This window comes from Pongo abelii, chromosome 6 (genome assembly GCF_028885655.2).
Source record: "Pongo abelii isolate AG06213 chromosome 6, NHGRI_mPonAbe1-v2.0_pri, whole genome shotgun sequence".
Taxonomy (NCBI): Eukaryota; Metazoa; Chordata; class Mammalia; order Primates; family Hominidae; genus Pongo; species Pongo abelii.
The window spans coordinates 156127938-156153822 of NC_071991.2; the positions used below are offsets into that span (position 1 = coordinate 156127938).

The following is a 25885-nucleotide window of genomic DNA, read 5'->3' on the forward strand; positions in this document are numbered from 1 at the left end:
CGGCAATGCCAAGAAAGGAAAGCATTTTCTGGCCACAGAGTGGGCCCTTCAGCTCCCCTTCCAAGAGGGAGCCCTGACATGGAGGCAGAAGGACTTCCATCCCCTAAGAAAAACAGAGTTTGGGATCTTGAACAAGGTGCATTGGCAGCCTGGGTCTCACACCGTCCCTTCTAGAGCGGGAAGGTGTGGAAAGGAAAGCAAAATTCCACTATCGTGAAATTCAACCTTCAGCAATGAAACAGACTCTGAGAACTTATTTTTCCTGAAAATTATTATTTATGTCCATCTAGATGGTGTTTCTATGTCTACTGCCACTACAATTTAAAATAGTTCATGCCCTTCGGTAGACAGTTTCTAGATGAGTCTTTCCTGGATGCTTGAAGCAGGTTCTCCACCTTCGGCTCAGCTCGCGGCCCCTAGAGAAACACTCCCTGGAGCAGGATCTCCAGAGAAGGCTCAGGAGCAACAGTGGCTCCAACCCCGACTTCCAAGCTCTGGGCGGCCTTCCACTGTTTTGTGGGTGGTGATAATTCCATTTAAAGTAGCACTTACATTTTTTTTTAGAAAAGACTATAACTCCTGGATTTTTTTCAACCATATTACCAATAGAAACAAACAAACGAAGAACAATCAGGTGGCTGCTTGTCAGAAAATCCTAATCCCTGCCTCAGCCATGCCCAGCCAGGTCACAGTGAGCACGTCCTGGTTTCCATGTCTGAGCACCAGATCGGTAACCCCAGCCTCTTCACTCTCACGAGGGTGCAGCAAAGATTCAGCAGGAGGATACACGTGGATACGCTGGGCAAACCACAGGCACCCTGCAGGCCATGAGGGCCTGGCCAAGATCTCACCCAGCCAAGGAACAGGAGATTTCGGCCACATCCCTCTTATCTCTCCCACAGCAGGATTCCAAGTGCTGCAGCCGGGACCCTATTCCATGACTTCCCTCCGTGCGAGGCACTCAGTACTGCAGACACAGTGACTTCCTGCCCCAGCTGGAATGCTGTCTGCGTAGTCATACTATAGTTTTACTTGTATTATTTTTATTGTTGTATTGTTATTTTATATTTTTTCCCCAATACTTTCAATCCTCTGTTGGTTGACTCAGGCAGAACCTGAGGGTATGCAGGGCTGGCTGTATTCTTGCCCAAAGGGACCTGAGAAAACGTCTAGACCAACTCACAGGACTGTGTGATTTACCCAAAACCACACAGTTAGTTGCTGAGTTAGAGACAGAACTAGGTGTCTGGCTTCCCAACTGGGTGAATTATTTCTGGAAATTGTTTTTTCTCCCTGCATCTAAATTTAACAATGAGGAAATCTATTAGTAATCAGCAAGATACTGAAGCAATAACTCCAAAATCAGCTGATGAATGATTTGTCAGGAGCAGCACGCTGGGTACTGGCTTAGGAGGAAGGTCTGCATCGGAATGGTGGACTGTCCGGGTGCTGGCTTGGGAGGGAGGTCCACGTTGGAATGGTGGACTGTCCGGGTGCTGGCTTGGGAGGGAGGTCCACGTCGGAATGGTGGACTGTCCGGGTGCTGGCTTGGGAGGGACGTCCACGTCAGAATGGTGGACTGTCCGGGTGCTGGCTTGGGAGGGAGGTCCACGTCGGAATGGTGGACTGTCCGGGTGCTGGCTTGGGAGGGAGGTCCACGTTGGAATGGTGGACTGTCCGGGTGCTGGCTTGGGAGTGAGGTCCACGTGGGAATGGTGGACTGTCCAGGTACTGGCTCAGGCTCCATGTCAGAATGGTGGACTGTTTGGGAGGAAGGTCCACATCAGAATGGTGGACTGTCCGGGTACTGGCTCAGGAGGGAGGTCCACGTCGGAATGGTGGACTGTCCAGGTACTGGCTCAGGAGGAAGGTCCACGTCCCAATGGTGGACGGTCCGGGTGCTGGCTTGGGAGGAAGGTCCACATCGGAATGGTGGACTGTCCAGGTACTGGCTCAGGAGGGAGGTCCACATCGGAATGGTGGACTGTCCAGGTGCTGGCTTGGGAGGGAGGTCCACATTGGAATGGTGGACTGTTTAGGAGAAAGGTCCATGTCAGAATGGACTGTCCAGGACGGTGCATGTGCAGGGTGTGTTCTGGCACCACTGTGTGTGTACAGTGAATTGCTCTCTGTAACCTGGCCCCTCGTGACCAGATGCACTTACAACATGCACCTTGCTGCGGCTAGATGCAGTTTGTGGACACAGATCGAGGTGAAGTGAGGGCATCAGCACGGTCTGGAGTCCACGAGGCACTCGGACCACCAGAGCCAGCCCAGGGGTTGGCACAGTCTGCAGGGCTCAGCATCTCCCCGATTCTCACGTGGATACTGGCTTTCCTTGTCTTGAGAGCAGCTCACCATCCCGAGTTCTTCCTTCTAACAGCCCAAGTCTTCATTTCCACACACTTGCTTCTGTGTGTGGCAGATGTGGAGCCGGAGAGAACAGACCTGCCATGAGAAGGGGGAGGGCAGCAAGGGTGACCTGGAACTTGCTGGGACTGAGGTGAACAAAAGTTACCCAAAAATGGGAATTTCAAGAATAGCCAAGGACTTCAACAGAGGATGAGATGACACTTAGATTCAGGGATTTTCAGCATCACAGTGGCTGCTGACATCTTGAAAACTGGAAAATGGGGTCTCAGAAGAGCAAGATAAGAATGCAGGAGGCCAGGGTGTGAGTCTTGGGGTCCAGGAGGGGACATCACAGGAAGCACAAGTTGGAGGGGCCAGACGGGTTGCAGCCAGGTTGGGGTCTGGGGAGCCCCAGTGTGACCAGGGGTGGGTGTGGTGGGTGAGCCTCAGCAGCCAGAGTGGTGCAGACACATCCCACGGTGAGGGCTGGTGCGGATAAGAGGTTAGCCAAAGGAGCAGCCACCATGCTGCCGACAGCGAGTCTGCCTTGGAGTGGAGTCGTCTGCCCTGGAGTGGAGTCTGCCCTGGAGTGGAGTCGTCTGCCCTGGAGTGGAGTCTGCCCTGGAGTGGAGTCGTCTGCCTTGGAGTGGAGTCTGCCCTGGAGTGGAGTCGTCTGCCCTGGAGTGGAGTCTGCCCTGGAGTGGAGTCGTCTGCCCTGGAGTGGAGTCTGCCCTGGAGTGGAGTCTGCCCTGGAGTGGAGTCGTCTGCCCTGGAGCGGAGTTGTCTGCCCTGGAGTGGAGTCTGCCCTGGAGTGGAGGGAAGTGAAGCCAGATGGCTGAGGAGTGCGAGGAAAATTGTTGGTTGTTACGGTCAAGCCCCAGAACTCCTAGATGGATGTCCCCAGCCCAGTGCCTCAGAAGGTGACTGCATTTGGAAATCAGGTTTTTGCAGGAAAAATTGGCGTTAACCCTCAGCATGGGGTGGGGATTGGTCCCAGGACCCCCACTTACACCAAAATCTTCACACACTCAAGTCCTGCAGCTGCCCCACAGAACCTGCATACACGAAAAGTCGGCTTCTGTACACACGGCTTTTGCAGCCCTCAAATACTGTATTTTTGATCCATATTTGATTGGAAAGATCCATGAATAAATGAGTTCAGACCCATGTTGTCCCAGGGCCCACTGCAGTTCCGATGAGGCCGTTGGGGGCTCCTCCAGCACAGCCAACACCACCTGTGCCAGCATCACTGCCCTTCGAAGGGTGGCCCCAGCAGCGGTCTCCTGCACCCTCCGAACAGACAGCCCTTGGAAGACTGTGGCTCGGGATGCAAGGCTTTGACTGAACCCTCAAGCTGGCCCTCCGTGCCAAGAAATGCTGTGTCCCAGGCCCTGCACAGTGCTGGACTTCCCAGCTCCAGGCTCTGGAGCCGGCTGCAGAGCACAGCGTGAGGCAGGCCCTGACGGCTCTGGAAGGAAAAGCACCTCTGGCAAGTAGTCCAGAGGTGAAAGTTTCTCTATTTTGGAAACTGGGCATCTGCCAAGGAGAACACACGGCCCCCTAATGTGGAACAAAACCGTGAGACCTGAGCAGAAGCTGCAGCAGAAGGTAGCACGGGCAGGACGCTCGGCCCCGGGGCCCACGGGCTGCGCACAGGCCGGTTTCCAGCCTGCCAGCCCCGTCCAGACTTAAGGACGGAAAGTGGGACCGAGGCTGAGCCGCTCCATACCCCTCGCTCTACAGCTGGACATGGGCTCTGCAGAAATCCTGAGCTGGGGCCACCCCAGCCTCCCTGGCTCACAACAGGCGCTCACTGTACCTCCTCCCTTCCTCCTGAGAGGTCCTACGGGATGGAGTGTTAATAGTGCCATGTTTAATTATTATTCAGCATAATCACACATATTACGGGGATTTTTAAAGATCCTTTCGTGCACAATGAGTATTTATTTGTCTAATGTGCCCTCCTCATTCCCAAGCAGCCCTCGGGGGCAGATGCCCCCATCTCCCAGGACATCTCTGCTGGTCTCTCTCCATGGCACCTGCTCCACAGCCACCTCTCTCTGCTGTGCTCACACAGTGCAGAAGCTCCCAGCTCAGCAAGAGGAGAGCCCCAAAGATATGGGGTGAAGACGCCTCCCCTCACAGACCTCAGACCTGTCCCAGAGCCCTGACAGGAAGACCCCAGCTCTCCTGAAGCCTTAGGGTCTCAACATCCCAGGCCGACAATGCCCCCCATTGACTCGGCTCTCTGCAGACCTGCGGCCCAGCCCCTACTCTTCCCTCTGGCCAGCATTGTGCAGTCCTTCCTCAGCAGCGCTGTGTGGGAAGGGGGACTATCTGCCCAGTCCCTGAGGAGATGATGACTTCCTACAGCTTCTGAAAGGGCCCGCGCTGGGGGGAGCCACGTCAGGCAGACACACGGCTCCTGGTGTTGGCAGGGTGCCGTCGGAATCCAGGGCAGGATTCACTTGTGTGGCGAAGGGGTCGCCCCTCGTGCAGGCTCAGGCCCTCCCTGCCCACATGTGGCGGCCAAGGGAACTGACGCCCCTCCTTCCTGGTGAGCTTGGCAGGGCTGCGTCTCTCCCGTGTGACGCTGCAGAGATAACCAGGTAGAGCCACGCTCACGAGAACCACCAGCCACTCTGAACTAGAACGGGGCACAGGCAACCACGTTCCCACAAACACAAGGTCTGGAGGCCTCTCCGCTGGCCACGGCCTCAGAATTCTGACATGCTGGACTGCGGCTTGGGAAACTGACTCGGTTGTTCTCCATTCCCGACCCCGTTTCCTGTTTGTGGGTGTGATGGCTGAGTTGTGCTCCCCAAAGTTCATACGCTGAAGTCCTGATGCCCAGGACCTCAGAATGGGACCTCAGAGATGGGTCTTGAAAGAGGTGATTTCAGTAAAACGAGGTCACCGGATGGGCCTGGATCCAGGCTGACTGGGTCCTTATGGACGAGGAGGTGAGGACACAGACACGCACAGAGGGACAAGCCCGTGAGGCACAGGGAGGAGACGGCATCTGCCAGCCAAGGGGAGAGGCCTCTGGGGGAACCTGCCCTGCCGTGCTCTCATCTTGGACTGTCGGCCTCCAGGACTCAGAAATGTCTGTTGTTTAAGCCGCCCAGTTCGTGGGGGTTTGTTATGGAAACTGAGCCAATTCATACAGTGGATTCTGCCACTTTCTTTCTAACACAACGAAGATAGAGTTGGTGACTTCCTCAAACCTTCACAAAGGCATAACTTGTAACAGCACAAGTTATGGTTTGTGACAAATATCACCAGAAGCCCCAAGCAGAGTCGAGACATGTGCAGAAACTGCACAAGCCCACCTGGCTCAGGCCTGGGACAGCATCCCTCCGAGGAGCATCCCTCCAAGGATCCCCCACAGCCTTCCCGTCCTCGGAGCAGACGCAGCTGTGTCCTTCCCGTACCGTGGACTTGGCTCTCACCTCTCCCCACCCCACACCCAGCTTCTCCACCAGCTCCCCAGGCCTCCTCCCCGCGAGGCGTGTCCTGGGCCTCCCTGACCCCAGCCATGCCCCACCGGAGCCACATCACTGCCTTCCCTGGACCACAGCTCCCTGAAGACGGGGCCAGCCTGCATCTCTGTATCCAGTCCTCGGACGTGCTAAATCCTCAGCTAGTGTCTGCCAAGACACATGTGATGAACAGGTGAAGGAACATGTCTGACCTCCTGCTTCAGTGCCATGGAGGCCTCACCAGCCCCAGGCCATGGGCTGGCCTCTCCATTTCCTCCTTCTGAGAATACGGTGGAGTTGGGATTGTGTTTGCCCGTTGGCAGCCCACTGCTCAGCCATGTAGGGGGTGTGCACAGGACAGGGCTCTGAGGTGTGGGCTCCACTCTGTGGGGGTCTCACAGCAGCCACACAGAGCTGGCCATTCCCTCACCGTGACCTCTGCAGAGAGCAGAATCGTCTGTGTGCATGGGGCTGCGGCCAGGCTGTCCTCCACCAGCTCTCACCCCAGGCTCCCCTGGTCTTCCTGCCCCCATCTCCCAGATCCATCAGCACCAGCCACGTCTCACCTGCCCCACAAGCTGCGCCTCAGTGCTGCTGTCTCCACCACCTTCCTGTGTAGCAGGGACCACCTGTGTTGCTTGTGCTATGTCTGTTGGTTTAAAGCCCATCTCTGGTCCCGTCCAACACACCGCAGGGACTCAGCAGGACACTCAGTGTAAACGACAGGGTAGGGGCAGGCAGGGACGGCCGAGGAGCTGCTCCTGGGTGTTCCTGTGTTGTGTGAGCACATGGAGGAAGTCGGTGTGTACTAAGCAGTGAAGCTGCTAGCAACTGGCTGTGTAACAGCTGCCAAGTAACACACCATGTTTCCACAGAGCTCCAGAGGCATCAGCCTAAACAAGAGGCTCCTGAGAAGGTGCACTCATAACAGTGTGGTGGGGGTACCCGTGCTTGGGTGCAGGACAGGCGGGGGCAGCCGCCTGGGCAGCCTCCAGATGCTGCTGAGGTTTGCCGTGGGGTATAAACGCCAGGTGACATCCCAAAACATGCTCAATCACTCCCCAGAGCCGGTCAGCCGTCTCTCGCCCTGTGAAACGCACATTTACAGAGTGTCGCCTGGTGTATCAGGAACAGGTTCACTTGCTGTCTCAGACCTGTGAATGCCTACATTTCAGCTGATTTAGAACCACGCACGTTGGGCCGGGCTTGGTGGCTCACACCTGTAATCCCAGCACTTTGGGAGGCCGAGGCGGGCGGATCAAGAGGTCAGGAGATTGAGACCATCCTGGCTAACACGGTGAAACCCCATCTCTACTAAAAATACAAAAAAAAAAAAAAATTAGCTGGTGTGGCGGGCGCCTGTACTTCCAGCTACTCGGGAGGCTGAGACAGGAGAATGGCATGAACATGGGAGGCGGAGCTTCCAGTAGCCGAGATCACACCACTGCACTGCACTCCAGCCTGGGCAACAGAGCAAAACTCTGTCTCAAAACAAAACAAAACAAAAAAAAGAACTGCGCACGATGGACACTGGCCTCGGTGAGTCGACAACAGGAAGCAAACAAGGATTCAAGTGCCCAGAATTGGAAGACACAACATTGGGTTTCCTACACAGCCTGAGTCTAAGCTGATGAGGGATGGAAACACCAGCTCCTCAGGGGGCCAGCCCTGTGAGGGAAACGTGTGCCCATGAAAGTCAGCCTGGCCTTCGAGCCCACCAAGGGGCTTTGGGATCACACAGCCAGGGGTGAATCTCAGCTCTGCAGCCTGAGAAAAGTCACCCAGATGCCTCAATCCCCTTCTCAGACAGGCAGACAGACAATAATAACAATGACGCCTGGGACACAGGACATTAGAATACCCGCAGCACTCACATGGCACCTGGTGGGCACTAAGCACCCGTCGCTGTTGGTCCCGGGACTAACGCTGATGGAAGGAGCAGCTGCGTGCATTATTTACTTCTGAATATTTTCACATTTTAAAATCATCTCCATTTTGCTTTGGAATGCGTGGCATCTCTGCTGTGCAGGTGCTGATGCGCCCCAGAGCAGGCATCGGCTGTGTCGGCAGAGGAAGGTGGGAAGACCCAGGGGAGGCCGGCAGGAGGACGGACTCACCAGGACACCCCCAAAGACAGGGAAGGTGCTGCTGACCACGGCCAGCAACAACGAGCCATGGTGACAGCTCACACACAGCTGCAAACTCACATCGCTGCCTCTGGAACCACAGAGTGCTCTGTATTAGGTATTTTGTGCATTTTTGACCAAAATGAGTCAAATGTGGGGAGAGTGGGAACTGTGTGAGTCTGGGCTCCAATCAGCAGCGAAGATGCAGTGTGGGAATGACAGCAGCTTCCCTCTGCGGACACAGCACACACTCTCCACGCCTGGGCTGCGTCCACCAGCCCCAGGGGCTGTGGGGAGGGGCGGTCACCAGAAGGGGCCAGGCAGGAGCAGGACGAGCTCACAGTCTCCCCAGGCCTCCCCAGCCAGCATGAGTTCTCAGCATCTCCTCTACACACATGGACAAACACCACACACATGTGTACATCACACATGCCACACACACACCACACACCACACATATGCGTGCCACACACAGCACACATACACTACACACACCACACATATGCACGCTACCACACACATGCACACATGTATCCCACACACCACACACAAGCATGCATGCCACACATGCCATACACACCACACGCATGCCACATGCACACCCCTAACTTAAAGCCTAGCTCCAAGTTTCTGTCACAACCAAGAGGGAAAACACACAGAATGCAAAAGAAGTGAGATCCGTTCCTAGGGCAGGCTGACCCCACAAATAAGTAGAATTACGTCAGATATTTAGAACATGGAATTAGTGATTTGGTTCCCTGGCTAGTCCACCAAAGCCTGTCGATCCAAAATACAATTTAAATGCCACATGTTTGCAATAAAAAGCAATGGAAAGCAAGGTCTTTACAGTAACAATTAAGTGAAGCAATGAAATTGAATCCAAAATTATTTTTTGTTTCTCTTCAATACTAATGCTGCTACATGAGGAAAACAGAACAAGCATAATTGGACTGAATGAGGGAAGGTGGCAATTTGCGGAGGCTCTGCAGGAGCTCCTGGGAATGCTGGGGACCTGGACATCTCACGCCGGCCTCTCCATGTGCCATAGACTCAGCTCTGCTCCCTGGAGCAGGTTTCACGCACTGGGACAGGGAGCTCTGGTACCCCATGACTTAAACACATAGAGCAAGGCGGGGGGGTTCCATGTGGGCAAGGTGAAGAGAAAGCCCACGATGGAACCAGCTATAGCACACGTGTGAGAGCGTGTGCCTGTGAGCACCCATGTGTGCACATATGTGTGCCCATGTGAGGTGTGTGCAGGTTTACACTAACATATGAAACAGAGTGAGTGCTGGGGTTGGAATGACCCAGACCACAAAGAGCTGGTGGTAAAGGAAAAGAAACATGCACACTCCCAAGATCTATTTCACAGCAGAACCCACTCCTTCCTGCTCCTGAGGGGTGAGGCAAGAGGTGTCTGGCCATGTGGGTCCCGTGCAGGTTCCAGGAAGGACGTTCACTCAGCAGAGCACAGGAATGGCAGGCTGTGGGGAGCTAGTGATCAAGTTCCCTCAAAACATACAAGTGTGTGAGCATGTGTGGCCTCATGTATGTATATGAGCATGTGCATGGGTGTGTGTCTGAACATGTGCATGGGCATGTGTGAGCATGTGCACAGGTGTGTATGAGCATGTGCGTGTGTGATTGTGTCAGTATGTGCATCTGTGTGTGAACATGCACATGGGCATGTGTGTATGTGAGCATGGGTGTACGTGTAAGCGTGTGCATGGGTGTGTCTGTATGTGCATGGGTATGTGTGAGCATGTGCATGTGTGTGACTGTGTGCAGGTGTGTACAAGGTCATGTGTGTATGTACATGAGCATGTGTGAGTGTCGTGTGTGAACACGTACACGGGCATGTGTGTGCATGTGCATGTGTGAGCACATGCATAAGCGTGTGCTGCTAGGAGGGGAAGAGCACAGGGAACCAACTTTACACACATGAGATATTTAAAACCAAGTATTTATAATTTCAACAGCACCATTCCCTCAGGCCATGCCAATAGCATCCATAAGTCAAGAACCGTGTGGTTTTCTGTGTTCTATTTTTTTTAATTTTTAAAACACAAAATAATTAAGACGTGTTATAGTTGCAGACAGAGCTGGTTTGTTGTGAAAAGTTGTTCAAAGAAGGGCAGTGGCGGCACGGCTCCTGCAGGAGGTGGAACGCATCCGTGGGAAACTTGCGGCCACCACTAATCGTCCATGGCCAAACACAAACAAAAACAAACCACAACAGACTGTGTTCAAAGCGAGAGGAGCCCTAAGCTGCGATGAGGGAACTGAATTTAACATCCTAGGTTACAGCCCGGCCAACAGCTGCCCCAAACCGTGCCTGAGACAGCAAATTTACAGACATGTCACCCTACGGCGCTCAGGTAATGGCTTCCCAGCCACGCCCCATTACCCACGCCCCATGCTGCCATCCGAGAAACGCTCCGGGGAAGGGAAGCCAAGGCTGTCAGTTCACATCTCCCTCTCCAGAGTCGAGCTCAAGCCCGTGGCTGCCACCCTCCATGAACTGACAGGGAAGGGGGCCACAGGAAGGCCCCAACCCCATCCAGATCCAGGCCTGCGAGCCCAGGGGTGGCACAGAAACAGCAGGTGTTCCCTGAGAGAACGACCCAGGGCTGTGGCAAAGCCCCTTCCAGGCTCAGCTCATCCCACCTGTGGGGAAGGCGCCGTGAGGCCTCCTCACGAGGCAGATGGGTGTTTGCTGTGGTGGACAGATGCCCACGTCTCACGCACAGGCTCCTGGAAGGCAGCAGATGCAAACACCCCAGCTGAGAGAAGGAGGCTGCAGCGAGTGCAGGAAAGAACAAAACCGACATGCCACTGGACCATCACCTTTAGAGAAAAAGGTTAAGAAATCCGTATCACATAAAACAACCTCCAAACACCAGGCTCGATGCCATCACCCACCGCCTGTCCTCTGATCATAGAAAGAACGTGGTGAACAGGCGCATATTTTACACAAACGCATGCCTCCTCCCAGCCGCGCTGGCTGCCAACCTACCAGGCACCTGGAAGCTGAATGCATCACTGCACTCACACTTGCCTAAACACTTAGGTGCGCCGAGAAGCCCAGGCATTCGGGGTTTCCACTGACAAGGACATGGAAGGCAAAAAACCCAAAGCAACATGGGTCCTTCCCTCTCAAGGGTCAGATAAACCTGCTTATTTTATTCTTAGAATAGGTTTTTGCCACAATGAAAACTGAATAAACAACAAAGTCAGAAAGGGGCGTGTCCATCCACAGACTTTAATCCCGCATTAACAGAGGCTCCCTAAAGAAAGGGGTGCTGGAGGGAGGTGCAGACCGCTTCAGGGTTGGCCCAGCACCTGGGTGGTGCCCATGCCCCCAGTGTAAAAAGATCCTCAGCTCATCGGGCACGACCTTGCTTTGTTATCTGCTCTTGGCCTCTGTCCATTCTCAAGCCACGTCACATCTCTACGACTAGGCTCTTAGATGCCCGTAAGCGACATTGGGAGAGGAACCTCTCAGCCCCCAGCATGGCTCCTGTGGCTCCTAAGAAGCCCCAGATGTCAAACAGGCATCAGAGCATTCCAGTCACGTGCCCTACAGAGTCGTCACACAGACAGCAGAGATAGCCACGAGATTTCCTCAGGCTCTCAGCAAACCTCCACCGATGCCTCCACACTGGAATTTGGAGCGTGGTGGACCGTGCGTTATAATAAAGTTGCTATTGTACATGACTTTGATCCTGCAAAAGGAAAAAACATGGGTAAAAAGTAAAAAAAGACCAAAAAAAAGTCACTAAACTTCAAAAACCCAGGACATGATGTGATTAGAGGAACAGCATGGAACATGGCAAAAAATACATAACAAAACAACAAAAACCAGCAACAGGTGCTTCCTCCAGACACCCCATGGCACACTTCAACCTGTTCCTTACAAGACTACATTGAGCGTGCTGGTGTTAAACGCGTGCAGGCTTCCGTGCGGGAGCCCTCTGCACACAGCAGAGAGAACGTGGCCCGTGCTGCACTCTGACGCGCAGACCATCTCGATGGCTCAGGGACGGCCAGGCTCCACCACACCTGCTCCCTCCTGACTGGCCTCTCTCCACCAAGCCAGGGACCAGGCCTCATCCCCAGAACCACCAAAGCATTAACTTAAAGCAAAACAAACACGAGCAAACAGAACAGAAATGACTTGGGTTCCTGTCACTTTGTGCTCCCGCGCCACTCCAAGAGACCAGCAATTAATAACTCGCAAAGAGTTAGCTCACCTCCAACGACCACAGGAGCTTGAAAACCACTTCTTTCCCTAATTTTGTTACTTGCAGAATAAACTGATTCTCAAATCTCTGGAGATACTGGGCTGAGTGCATTGGTCCTAATTACAGCAACATCATCTTCCTCAGTGCACCCTCACTCACAGGGCAGCGCCCAAGATCTGCACTCACCAAAGTGAGCCTCTCACAGATGCAATCTGTGCAAACTTTAAGTCCCAACAAAACTTTGCCAAACTCACTTGTTGAGCAAGAAGCTCAGAAATGGAGATTTCTAGGACCCTCCGCATCTGGCTGCAAATCCCAGACACAAACCATCCAAGGAGATCACCCCTTTGCCTTCCACTGAGTGGCCCAACGTGGAGTGCTAGGAAGCTATCAGGAGCCAGACAGGCCTATGTCCACTCCCGGAGGCACCGCCAGGACCCTGTCCTGTGTGATGGGTCTCCCTGCAACACACAAGGAGTCTCTATCCCAGGGGCCGGAGGGGACGTCCCGCAGAGACTGTCCTGACCCCAGTCCTCTGCATTGCACCAGGTGGACACCACAGAAGCTCTAGCCTGAGGCATCGAGCCATCAATCTTCCATCAATCAATGAAGCTCTCACCTATAACGGACATCCTTTCACCACCACACAGCATTTACCAAGCTTTCCAGGGTGCCCTGATGGACATGCTCATAATGCCTCGGAGATTTCCTCTGAAGATGTGGACGCAGAACGAACACCATGAAAACACAGCTCCCACTCTGTGTACATCCCAAAGTCACACGTCAGGCCCTCCATGCCGCCGTCACAGCTGCTCTCTCCCCAACCACCACTGCCCTTGCTGGGGACACGTTGCCCGAAGATGCAGGGGCAGTTCCTACCCTCCCTGGGCCTCCATTGGCCAGTGCAGGTTGTGACTGCCCACCCCTGGGCTCCGTCAGGGATGGCTGTGGGTGCAGGTTGTGACTGCCCACCCCTGGGCTCCGTCAGGGATGGCTGTGGGTGCAGGTTGTGACTGCCCACCCCTGGGCTCCGTCAGGGATGGCTGTGGGTGCAGTTAGACTGCTCACCCCTGGGCTCCGTCAGGGATGGCTGTGGGTGCAGGTTGTGACTGCCCACCCCGGGCCCCGTCAGGGATGGCTGTGGGTGCAGGTTGTGACTGCCCACCCCTGGGCTCCGTCAGGAATGGCTGTGGGTGCAGGTTGTGACTGCTCTCCCCTGGGCTCCGTCAGGGATGGCTGTGGGTTCAGGTTGTGACTGCTCACCCCTGGGCTCTGTCAGGGATGGCTGTGGGTGCAGGTTGTGACTGCTCACCCCTGGGCTCTGTCAGGGATGGCTGTGGGTGCAGGTTGTGACTGCTCACCCCTGGGCTCTGTCAGGGATGGCTGTGGGTGCAGGTTGTGACTGCTCACCCCTGGACTCCGTCAGGGATGGCTGTGGGTGCAGGTTGTGGCCACCCATGCCCTGGGCTCCGTCAGGGACAGCTGTGTGCTGCTCTTCATTTCCCAAATGCAGTGGGATCAGGCCTGGCTGGATGTCTGAACTGCGACTCTGCCCCACCTGCTGCCCTCATTGCCGTACCCCAAGAGCCTCCATCCATCTTGCAGTGGAGCTGCCACTCAGCTTGTCCACCACAGTCCCTCCTGAAGACACATCTCTGCGAAGCTCCCCCCATCACCCAGGCCAAAGCTAGCCTACCACGTCACACAGTGGCCATCTGCCCGGGCACGTTTCACCTCGGCTGTGCAGACCCTCTGAAGACAAGACATTCTCCATATGTTTCTTGGCTCCAGGCAGCTCATCGACAGATAACATCCTGCTAGATCAGCAGAGACGACGCCTGCACATTGGGCAGCCTGCACAGCCAGGGAGGGTGGAGTGGGAAACGCAGGGGGAGACAGTGAGGTGGGGGTCTGGAAGTCCTGCCTCAAGCCTCATCAGCAAGCAGGTGTTTCAATGTTCCCCAGAACTACACCTCAGTATGCCCTCGCAGAAAGGAGCACTTCACACAACATCTTTAGAAACCAGCCACCTCCAAAGCCTCTGTTCCTCCTGTATTGCCTCCCAAATGATCTCCCAGCCTGGGAATGTCAGATTCTCAGATTCCATGGGGTACTCTTTTCTGTGGCTGTTACTCAGGTAATCTAAGGAAGTGTTGAAGTTCCGAGTTACTCTGTAGCAAAGGCATATCTTGTTCCTTCCACAATCTGGTGAAGAAAACAGCAGCCTTGATCTCGGATACTCTTAACTACTCAGTACCAAGGGAAGTTGTGGGCTTTGAGCCAACCACACCTAATGTCAATGCTTGCTCCCTCCCCATTCAGCTGCGTGAATTTGGGCAAGTTTCTTACATGAGCTGAGCCTTGTTTTTCCTTTCGGTAAACTGGGGATTTAAAATGCCCACCTCACTGGGTCATGGTAAGAACCTGCAATGGGAGGGTGCCTGCATTTAATCTGTGCTGTTTTCGTTCTCCTGATACAGAACTGTGTCAGAATCCTGCCTTCTGCAGCTGGACTATTTGTCAACTGCTCGTTAGAAAGACAGCACCTGGGGAGTGGCTGGGGCTTTCTCTGGGGGTCAGGCCATGCCACTGAGGACTTCTCGTAGCATTCAGGTGGTTATTGAAATCATACAAAAACAATTATTAGACAACCATTAGAAATTAGGCAATAAAGTTTTTTCAGTTAGTTGGTCAACTGCATACACAACACAAAGCAGAATACAGAGTGTGTATATGTCCTCAACCATGATTGTTTTTACATCAAGTGTTTAAAAAAAAGACTGGAAGGAAACACAGTAAATTTTAATATAGCAGCTATACTTGATTGTATTTGGGATTTTTTCTTTCATTTTCTACAAAATGTCTAAGTTTTCCATCCATTTTATTTTTAAAATCAGCAAAAGTACTTCAAAAATGAGTAATCTAAAAGTCTGGTTCCATACTAGATAAGATGAAGAAAAATAAAATTTCAGTTCACATCCAAAAGTTTGGGACCTTCCTAACCAGAACCCCACACATAACCACACAAAACACTCCAAACAACTACACAAAGCAACCATAACTCCAGCCCATACCTTCCATTTAGTTTTGTTGTGGATATTGGCGATGCAATGCCCCAAATCTCATTAAGCCCATCAATTAAAATTCAAAAATATAAAACATGAAAACTAAAATAAAGAAGGTCTGAAATGCCCTTTAAATTTTGCTGAAAATCATTACCTCCTCCCCTGGGTCCAGACAGGGCTGGACAGAGGCTTGCCTAATGAAAGTGATGGTCTTAGATTTGAAACTTTGGCTGGTTTCATAAACTTGATGATGTTTTCAAGAAAATAAACAATAAGAAGTTAAGTAAGTGCTGCCCTGCCCTGTGTATTGTGCACCAGGCACACATGAAGACACAAGGGCCTTCCCAGCCCACCATAACCGAGATGGGACTCCAGAAAACCCCACAAGGGCCTTCCCAGCCCGCCATCAACAAGATGAGACTCAGGAAGACACAAGGGCCTTCCCAGCCCACCATAACCGAGATGGGACTCAGGAAGACCCCACAAGGGCCTTCCCAGCCTGCCATCGACAAGATGAGACTCAGGAAGACACAAGGGCCTTCCCAGCCCACCATCAACAAGACGGGACTCAGGAAGACACAAAGACCCTCCCAGCCCACCATCACTGAGACAGGACTCAGGAAAACACAATGGCCTTCCTAGCCTGCCATCAACAATATGGGACTCAGACTCAGGAACACACAAGGGCCTTCCCAGCCCACCATCGACAAGACGCGACTCAGGAAAACACAATGACCTTCCCAGCCTGCCATCACCGAGACAAGACTCTGGAAGACACAAGGGCCTTCCCAGCCCGCCGTTGACAAGACAAGACTCAGGAAGAAACAAGGGCCTTCCCAGCCTGCCATTGCCGAGATGGGACAGATGAAAACACAATGGCTTTCCCAGCCTGCCATCACCGAGACAAGACTCAGGAAGACACAAGGGCCTTCCCAGCCCACCATCAATAAGACAGGACTCAGGAAGACAACTGAGCAAACACCTGTCAGTAGGACACAGGCGGAGACAGACTATGCCCCAGACTGAATGTGTGAGTCCTCCCAAAACTCCTACATGATGGTGTTAGGAGGGCCCTCTGGGAGGTGACTGGGCCGTCAGGGTGGAGCCTCAGGATGGGATTAGTGCCCTTATAGGAAGAGACTCAGGAGCCCACCCTCTGCTCGCCCCTGTGAGGTCCCAGTGAGAAGACAGGCCTCTGCAAACCAGGAGCGGGCCCTCCCAGACACCAAGTCTGCTGGCACCTTGACCCCACACTTCCAGCCTCCAGAAACGTGAAAAATAAACATCCATTGTTTAAGCCCCAGGCTGCAGCATATTTGTTATAGCATCCTGAGCGGACTATGATGAACAGCACAGCCAAATTAGGATAACTGGAAAGGGATGGCTTACAAGGACGAGGGTCAGGCATGAGGAGCCACAGGAATAGGCTCTCCAGGTCAGCAGTAATGTCGTCGTTAGCACCCAAGACCCAAACGAGGAAGCAGAGTCATGCATGAGAGTCGACTGTTAGGAAACAGTGAGCTGCAGCCCAAGGACAGGCCAGCGGGAGCTGTCTCCAGGGAGAAGGTGCAGTCCACATGCTGTGTCTATGCAAAGCTCCAGCTCCCTCTGCCATTCTCCTGCCTCAGAACAGGGAAAAGGCGCTCTGAAGCTGCGCTCCCTTCCGCTCAGCCAGAGAAGACCAGGAGACCAGGGGCCAGAAGGCAGGTGAGTCAGGACAGAGGTCAAAGGACCCACAGACCTGTGGGGCATAGAGCAGGACGCAGAGGGCGGGCACCCCACAGAGCACCCGGCCTCGCCTGCCAGCCCAGCAATCAGCCTGGACTGTGCTGCAAACTCGCTTCCTTGCATATAAATGTGAACATTAGGCTAAATGACCCTTACATTACCAGTTTATCTCACCAGCGCTTTCAGCCTATTTCTTATTTAGGTCTCTGATAAATGACTTCATCTTTATTTATGAATGTTCCTTTCCCTGTAATATTTGCTAGCTTCACCTTGACCTCATAAATGTAATTTGTTGTTTCAAATTCTAGTAGCAGAACTGCATTTTAAAATGCTGAAGAGCCATCACTTTAGAGCTGGTGAGAGAAAACATTACTTTTGCTCATTACTCATTTCTTCTAGCTTTGGAAGCAAAATCTGGCTTTCCAAGCACAGAAGGAGTAGAACACCACGGGGACAGGGTTCCCCCTGTGGAGCTCTCTTCTGGACGCTGGTGGAAAAGAGTACTGTTAGCGCATGTTTAGAATCAGTGCCCCTTTTTAGGGGCCCCCTGTAAGTGGCTTTGTTTCTGGAAAATGTGGGGACACTTTTCACACTCCATCTAGCCCACAGCCAGGTCTGTGCACCGCATCTCGGAAAGTGTTTCGAGACTTGTTCATCCGGTGACTGGCACACACCGCGCTCCCTCACAAACACTAACCCCAGTGGTTCTCCTCCCAGCACTGCCCCTCACCCCGTGCGGCATGTCCCTCTGGGAATCCACTCGCAGGAGACCTCCGGCGTGTGTCTACTTGCTGCTTCTGTTCCTGTTACCACCGAGGCTATGGCTGCAAGTTTCCAAGGAAAAAGCGCAGCTTCCGTGGGTCGTGATTTCTGTGGCTTCCATAATGCATGTGTGCCTCTCCCAGCCATCACACACGGCGTCTCAAGTGCCCTGGCCCACCCATGGGACCTGCAGAGACGCATCCCAGCGCCCTAGGCACTGAGAATAAGTGGGCACTCACCTGACAGTGGCCTCCCATCCTCCACTGCCTTGAGCCCTTTCCCATGCACTGCACTACAGACACCCCAGCCACTACCTCATCCCAAAAGCAGGCGGCACCACAGGGCGGGAGGAGGCACTCAGGTCCGTGAACACCTGCCTCGTGCAGGGCCCTGACTCCAGTGATTCTCGCAGCCTCGTAACCCCAACAACAGGCCCCGGAGCTCAGCTTTTTATTCCCACTTCACAGATGAGGGAACGAAGACACGACCCACACAAACTCACAGGTGGGCAGGGGGTGGTCTGGCTCCCAGCCCAGTCCCAGGACCTGCTGGACGTGAGGCAGCATGAACCCCCCGGGGCTCAGCTCTCCAAATCCAAAATGAAGGGGCTTCCCTTCACCCCTCAACGCTCTGGAGGAAACGAAAACTGCAGATTCCAAGATGTTTCAGGGAAAAGCCATGCCTCCCGTGTCAGCCAGCTATAGCCAGCAACGACCACACTGGTAACAAGTAACTGTCCCATTTTCCCTGAACTATGTCTTCAATTTCATCTAAAAATGGAACTATGAATTCCAATGAGTCGGAGAATCTTTTAAAATGTATATTTAAATGCACTAAGATATTGATTTGCTATATATCACATTCACCCCTAGGCACCTGAAGACACAAGTGACAGCAATATTGGCTGTGTGCATTTCATTAAATAGGTTTAACCCCAAAACTGTCCACTTGCCTTTTAAATATCCTTAGGGTTGCTGCCTTCAAAAACAAGCCTTTTGTTTCCACAGAGAAATGCATGCAAGTGGCTCCTCCCTGCAAATCAGAACATCTGACCCTGGCCCAGCACCAGAATCCTGTCCCGGATGTGGTCTCAACAGCACAGCCTTGTAGCAAGCCCAGGGAGCTTGAATCAGTGAGGGTCCTGGTGTGGGTTCAGCCGTAACCTCCAGGACAGACGGGAGCAGGCACTTCTGAAGGGTGGCCCTTCCGAGAGGGAAAGGCCTGGAGCCTTTCGCTGGAGCACGCTCACTCTGGGGGTCTAGGGCCGAGTCCCGGGTCTCGAGGGACACACTGTGAGCCTGGAGTTGGTGACGCCTGGGGACATACTGTGAGCCTGGAGCTGGTGACGGCTGGAGACATACTGTGAGCCTGGAGCTGGTGACGGCTGGAACCGGACAGTGCATTGTGAGCCTGGAGCTGGTGGCGGCTGGGGACATACTGTGAGCCTGGAGCTGGTGACAGCTGGAACCGGACGGTGCACTGTGAGCCTGGAGCTGGTGGCGGCTGGGGACACACTGTGAGCCTGGAGCTGGCGATGGCTGGGGACACACTGTGAGCCTGGAGCTGGTGACGGCTGGGGACACACTATGAGCCTGGAGCTGGTGACGGCTGGAACCAGATGGTGCACTCTGATCCTGGAGCTGGTGAGGCTGGGGACACACTGTGAGCCTGGAGCTGGTGACGGCTGGGACCGGACAGTGCACTGTGAGCCTGGAGCTGGGACTGGCTGAGACCGGCTGGTGCTGTGTGATCTGGTCATCGTCCCCATGTGGCTGCTGCAGCGGGGGCCTGAGTGGTCTTCACAGTCACACACAGGCAGGGACTGGGTCCCATGCCGTGGCTAGCCAAGGGCCTCACTCTGCATTTCCTCATGGTTCTTGTCTCTGCAGCCGGGGACTCCCAGGAGCCTCGGGCCCACCAAGGCATCACCCTCTCTTTTTACTCTAAGTGTATTAGGGTCTCCTGTCCAGAAGTCACTGTCAATGTCCTTAACAAAAAGGGCTGTCAGCCCCTCCCTCGGGCCAGAGGAGCCCTGGAGAGCTAAGGTTCCTGGGGCTGCACAAGCTCAGCCCCCAGCCTCTGGGGCTCCACGGCTGGGCCCAGCTAGACAGTCTATAAATGTGGATGTGCACGTGCTGGGTCTCGGCTGGCAATGAGGAGCCCAGGCTGGGCCCCCGACCTGTGCTCCATGGGAGGAAAGCACATGGCCAAGGTGGGATTTCTTTGGAGGTGGCTCTGCTCCCACCCATGCCCCCAACACGCGTACCCTCCAAAGGGACAGCAGATCGTCACCACCCCACATCCAGACGAGACCACCAGGGACCCCGGGGCTTCGGGCAGGGGTGGGGTCGCCCCAGGCCCCACCGTGTGTGTCTGCATGGAGGATGCTCTAACACCTCCCACTACCAAGGTCTCTTCTGCCCTTAAAATTCCATGAGCTTTTCCTTCAATGTGGAAGAACCAACAAGTTCTCGGGGCCTCCATCAACCTGTGGGGTTAGCACTTTGGCTTTCTCCATTAGGTCACCAAGGCCAATGTGCCCCAGTGGCTGGTAACAACGTGTGCCACGTGTCCAGTATTTACCAAGCGCCAAGCACACAGGTGCTGCCTACAAGTTACCTTCTTTAATCCCTACAACTACCTGCAGGGCAGGAATCCACTTTTTTGCAGATGGGCAGCTGAGGCTCGGAGAGGTTACGTGAGCTGCTCAGGGCTGCACAGGTGCTAATTGGCAATGCTGGGATTTGAATCCAGGTCTGATCTAAAGCCTATGGCCTTTCTATTTGCCACAAATCATTCATAAACACTGTAAGTATTCATAAACACTAGTGTGCCTGGCACCTCATAAATCAGTTCTTCTCACGTTTGTCTTGAAAACACAGGGAAAATTTTTTGCTGTAAATTTCAAAGGGACATTCAAATTCTTTGGTTTCTCTAGGGCTTTGACCATCAGCACGTGCTTGGAACTGTCACTCAGAACTCTGGGCTGTGGTGGCATTTAGTGCACTGAGTTTTGACCTGCCCAGAGCCCTACAAACCTAACTTGTTTTCTAAAATTAAGGCCAAAATGCCAGCGAAGCAAGCATTATTCCACCCGGTTATCTGCCCACATCTGCACCAGACACTGCCACCGAGAGTCCACTGGCTCTGTCCTCTGCCTCGTCTGTGGACCTGAAACAAACATCATTTCCACCCTGGGCAAGGTGTGGCTCACACAGAACATCTTCATGGCAGAAAAGCTGGCTTCGGTTCTCAGCAGTGAATATTCAGATTCCACAGCCATCTGGCTGTCATTTCACAAGCTCTTTGCAAAATCTGGCTATAATTCTACCAAGGTACGAACGAACGTTAGTTAATCCGTTTAAGGCTTAGCTTAGTGAACCGTAGAAAATTAAAACACTTGCTAAAGCTTGCCGCAGCTCAGAACCCAAAAGGGCTGCGGACGCATAAAAGGGGAAGTATCAGAGGAGAAGGGGCCGAGGCCGCTGGGGAAGCTGAGAGACTGCAGAGCGCCACGCACGCGCATCACACCTGCTTCCAATTTAGGGCAGCTCAGAACTGGCTAGCATGAGGCTTGTTAAGTCTGTTCATGAAGTAAACTGGCCTAGCCCACTTCAGAAAACAGCAAGGCTTTATTACAAGCATGAATTAACAGACTGCCAATTGATATGCTAATTACTAACATTTCTATATATTTGTCAAATAAGATCCCTAAGGAAGAAGAGACAATGTGACTATCTGGCTTGAGTTACAGTCTTTAAAAAAATAAAACCATGAGTTTTCTAGATTTTTCATTAATTCAAACCAGCGCCTTCTTTTTTTGTTGTTGTTGTTTTGTGTTTTTTGTTTGAGATGGAGTCTTGCTCTGTTACCCAGCCCAGAGGGCAGTGGTGCGATCTCGGCTCACTGCAACTTCCGCCTCCCAGGTTCAAGCAATTCCCCTGCCTCAGCCTCTTGAGTACATGGGATTACAGGCGCACGCCACCACGCCCAGCTAATTTTTTTATATTTTTAGTAGAGTTGGGGTTTCACCATGTTGGCCAGGCTGGTCTCGAACTTCTGACCTTAGGCAATCTGCCCACCTCGGCCTCCCAAAGTGCTGGGATTACAGGCGTGAGCCACAGTGCCTGGCCTTTTTAAATGGATTTCCTACTCTTACTGGGACATAAGAAAGCTAAGCAAAATTCTTGAGTGCATCAGTTACGGGAAAGAAGGAACCGGAGCGCAGAAGGGACGTGCCCAGCGCCGTTTTTAAATGTAGCTGAAGAGGCTGCAGCAGCATCCGTCCCCCTCCCAGTGGAGCAACGCTCAACCCAAGCAAGCGAGCTCCCTCTCTGTCAAAAACCCTGCAAGCAATTTTTTCCTCTCCTTCTAATATTAAGTTGTTTCTGAGTTTGTCAAATACTCACGAGGGAAGTTTTCTACGACATTGATGTGGGTCAACAGCAAATCCGTGTCCCTGGGTTCTGTTTGCAGAAGAGGATTCCTTTCCCACCTGTCAGGGCAATGCTGTGGAATTCCAAAGCCCACTGTCTACGGAAGAGCCAGCCCATTACTGGACATCAAAACGCCTGGACTTCTGAGCTCCAAAGGGCACCAGGAGATGGGGGAGCCACAGAGAGCACAGAGCCCCGGCTCTCAGCTCCCACATCCTCACCGCACCCCAAAGACAGGGAATGTCATGCGCCGGGTTGGGGACAGTATAAGGAAAGGTTAGAAACTCTTATTTTCAAAATAGTCTAACCACAGTTTTCTTAATGAATGCCTTTATCAGACTTCATTTGAAGAAAAGGTCTTCTGCTTTAAAAACACTGCTCTTGTTCAGTCCATTCGCTTTTCAAACAACAAAACTGAGGTCCAGAGAAATGAGGATGTGACTGCGGACAGCCCCCTGAGCACGGAGCTCACCTCAGTGGGCTCAATACGCCAGACATACCTGCCTCCAACCCTCCCCACCCCGAGGCCCTGAAGGTGGGTGGGAAGAAGGCAGGCCCGGAGGGAAGCCGCCATCAGCTCAGCCACCCACAACGGCCGCCCCGCAGGCTGTTCCCAGCAGGGCTGTTCCCCTCTAGTCCTTGGATTGATTTTGCAGAGCCCTCTAGGAGGCCTGCCTGCCACACACGTAGCTCAATTCAGTTTTGCACTTTGTTTTCCTTCTTGTGGTAACTAAAAACACTCTGGCATGTAATTCGAAAACAGCATTGAGGGTAATTGCATAATCTAAAAAAACTGTTACCAAGATGGCAGAACATCTGAAATTATAATATTTGCACTTTGGGACATACAGATAAAAATGTGATCTTATGTTAAGTGCTGCATTTTCCAAAAGCACGTTAAATTTATATGTGAGGCCTTGTTGAACATGTAGTAAGTGGCTGTTCTTAAAATTGGCTAATTCCATGTCAATGTTTCATCAAACATTTCATCTACCCTCTAAAATTAGTTTTGTCAAAATACACACACAGTCGAGTCAATCTCTTTCCTCACAAAAATCCACTGAGACGGGATCTTGTCTGGGTCTCGGAGCCCAGGACAAGGAAAGGGGTCAGCCTCCCGGCTAAGCTGCCTCTGCACCAGGCTGCCCCTGCCCACAAGGCAACCCTCAAGAAGCAGCTCCGCACTGTGGGTTGACTGAGCCACTGGGGATTGCTCCCTCCAAAGGGTCCAAAAACCAGGGCAGCCCCAACTGGCCGGGAAAGCTCCTCCGAGCTCTGCCCCACTGCACGGCGCCAGAGTTGTGCAAGGAAGCAGAGGAGGTGGTGAGTGCCCCACGCTCAGGAGTGCACCCGGTGGAGGGGGATATGTACACCCGCCTGGGAGGGGCCAGAACCCAGTCCACACTCTGCCCGCGTGATCTGCCTCTCCCCAAAACAGACTCATTACCCGGTGTGACTGGGCCAATGAACCCAAAAACAGGAACGGCAACGTTGACTCTAAGGCAAGTGTATCCAGCCCACAGGCCACGGCCCACAAGATGGCTCTGAATGTGACCCAGCACAAATTCATAAACTTTCTTAAAACATTATGAGATTTTTTGGCCGGGTGCGGCCACGCCTGTAATCCCAGCACTTTGGGAGGCCAAGGCGGGTGGATCACTTGAGGTCAGGAGTTCGAGACCAGCCTGGCCAACATGGTGAAACCCTGTCTCTAATAAAAATACAAAAAAATTAGCCTGGTGTGGTGGCACATGCCTGTAATCCCAGCTACTTGGGATGCTGAGGCAGGAGAATCACCTGAACCCAGGACGTGGAGGTTGCAGTGAGCCAAGATCGCATCATTGTACTCCAGCCTGGGCAACAAGAACAAAACTCCGCCTCAAAAAAAAAAAAAAATTATGAGTTTTTTTGCAATTTTTTTAAAGCTCATAAGCTATCACTGTGTGAGTGTATTTTATGCGTGGCCCAAGACAATTCTTATTCCAATGTAACCCAGGGATGCTGAAAGCTTGGGCGCCTCTGCTCTAGAGTGAACACAGAAGCACTGTCTGGGGTACCTGTTGTCCTGGGGTTCAAAGCCGCTGATGCCGAAAGATTGGGCGCCCCTGCTCTAGAGTGAACACAGAAGCACTGTCTGGGGCACCTGTTGTCCAGGGGTTCAAAGCCGCTGATGCCGAAAGCTTGGGCGCCTCTGCTCTAGAGTGAACACAGAAGCACCGTCTGGGGCACCTGTTGTCCAGGGGTTCAAAGCCGCTGATGCCGAAAGACTGGGCACCTCTGCTCTAGAGTGAACACAGAAGCACTGTCTGGGGCACCTGTTGTCCAGGGGTTCAAAGCCGCTGATGCCGAAAGACTGGGCGCCCCTGCTCTAGAGTGAACACAGAAGCACTATCTGGGGCACCTGTTGTCCAGGGGTTCAAAGCCGCTGCCGCCTTCTTTCCTTGCAGTTTTCTGCTCACACTTACACCTGCCCACACTGGTGCTCACACTCACATGATCACACCCACTCTTTCTTCTTGTGGAAAGCCCCACGTGGAGCAGAGGGGCATCTGGAGCTCTCTGCCCGGAAATGGGAAGGTGATCCGCATCCTCCCAGGCCCCCTCTGGAAGCTCCAGGTCCTTCCTGACTCCAGCCCCACCCAGGGTGAAGAAGGCACCTGCTCGGACACACCTGGGAGCTGTCTCTGCACTTCCAGCCTCAACATCCACCGGGTTTTTCTGGACTTAAGTGGCTTTCACTGATTTTTTCTTTTTTGCTAAAAGCAACTAGAAGATATAAAACCTCAGAGCCTCTATCCACCCAGTCTTCATCTGAGAAAAGCACAAATAACAGATTTTTTCAGTTTCCCTCTCTCTCTCACCACCGAGCTGTAAGAGGCTCCCTCCAGATGAGGACGTCACACATGCAGGGACCAGTCCTGTGCTGCAGACCGACGCAGTGGGAGGCCACGTGGGTTCCTCAGCAGCTGCAAATACCTGTTTCTTATTCCTTTTACCATTTTCTCGTATTCTCAAGTAAAACTGTCCCTACATTTCCTTTCCTTTTCTGCACCCTTCCAGGATGGATGTGGGTCACTTTTCCACCCTGAGCAGCCCTCTGCAGGCCTCAGGGTTTGCGCTACTCTGGAATATCATTGGTGAGGCTGTTCACACCCTGCTCCGTGTGGCTGATGAGGAGCTGAGGGCCACTAGTCTTGTCTTGGTGAAATCACAGAGCAAGTGACCAGCACATTCTCTGAGGCTCTGGAGTTGCTGTCACCCCCAGCAATCCTGTCCCTGTTTCCTTCAAAATTTCAAATCTTGCCAGGCCCAGTGGCTCACACCTGTAATCCCAGCATTTTGGGAGACTGAGGTGGGCGGATCACCCAAGGTCAGGAGTTCAAGACCAGTCTGGCCAACATGGCGAAACCCTGTCTCTACTCAAAATACAAAAATTAGCTGGGTGTGATCCCAGCACCTGTAGTCCTAGCTACTCAGGAGGCTGAAGCAGGAGGATAGCTTGAACCCGGGAGGCGGAGGTTGCAGTGAGCCGAAATTACGCCACCCTGGGTGTCTCAAAAACAAAAAGAAAGAAAGAAAGAAAAATAAAAAGAAAGAAAGAAAAATTCAAATCTTAATTACAGGACTTTCAAAATTCCAGGAGGTAATTTACCTCCAGCAAGGGCTGGAGACCAAAAAAACTGGGCCAAC

General features: G+C 53.0%; 1 protein-coding gene across 11 annotated transcripts in view; it reads right to left on the reverse strand.

The window, feature by feature from the left end:
- PTPRN2 (protein tyrosine phosphatase receptor type N2) overlaps positions 1 to 25885 on the reverse strand; it is a 1035582-nt gene that overhangs the window by 969565 nt on the left and 40132 nt on the right. The window contains exon 1 of one of the 11 annotated variants that reach the window (XM_024249815.3): positions 20866 to 21057. The exons of the other annotated variants lie outside the window; for them this stretch is intronic. Within the exon in view, the coding sequence (XP_024105583.2) occupies positions 20866 to 21042 (177 nt within the window). The 5' untranslated portion in view covers positions 21043 to 21057. Of the gene's footprint in view, positions 1 to 20865; positions 21058 to 25885 lie in introns of those variants that run through there. 11 annotated transcript variants of the gene reach the window in all.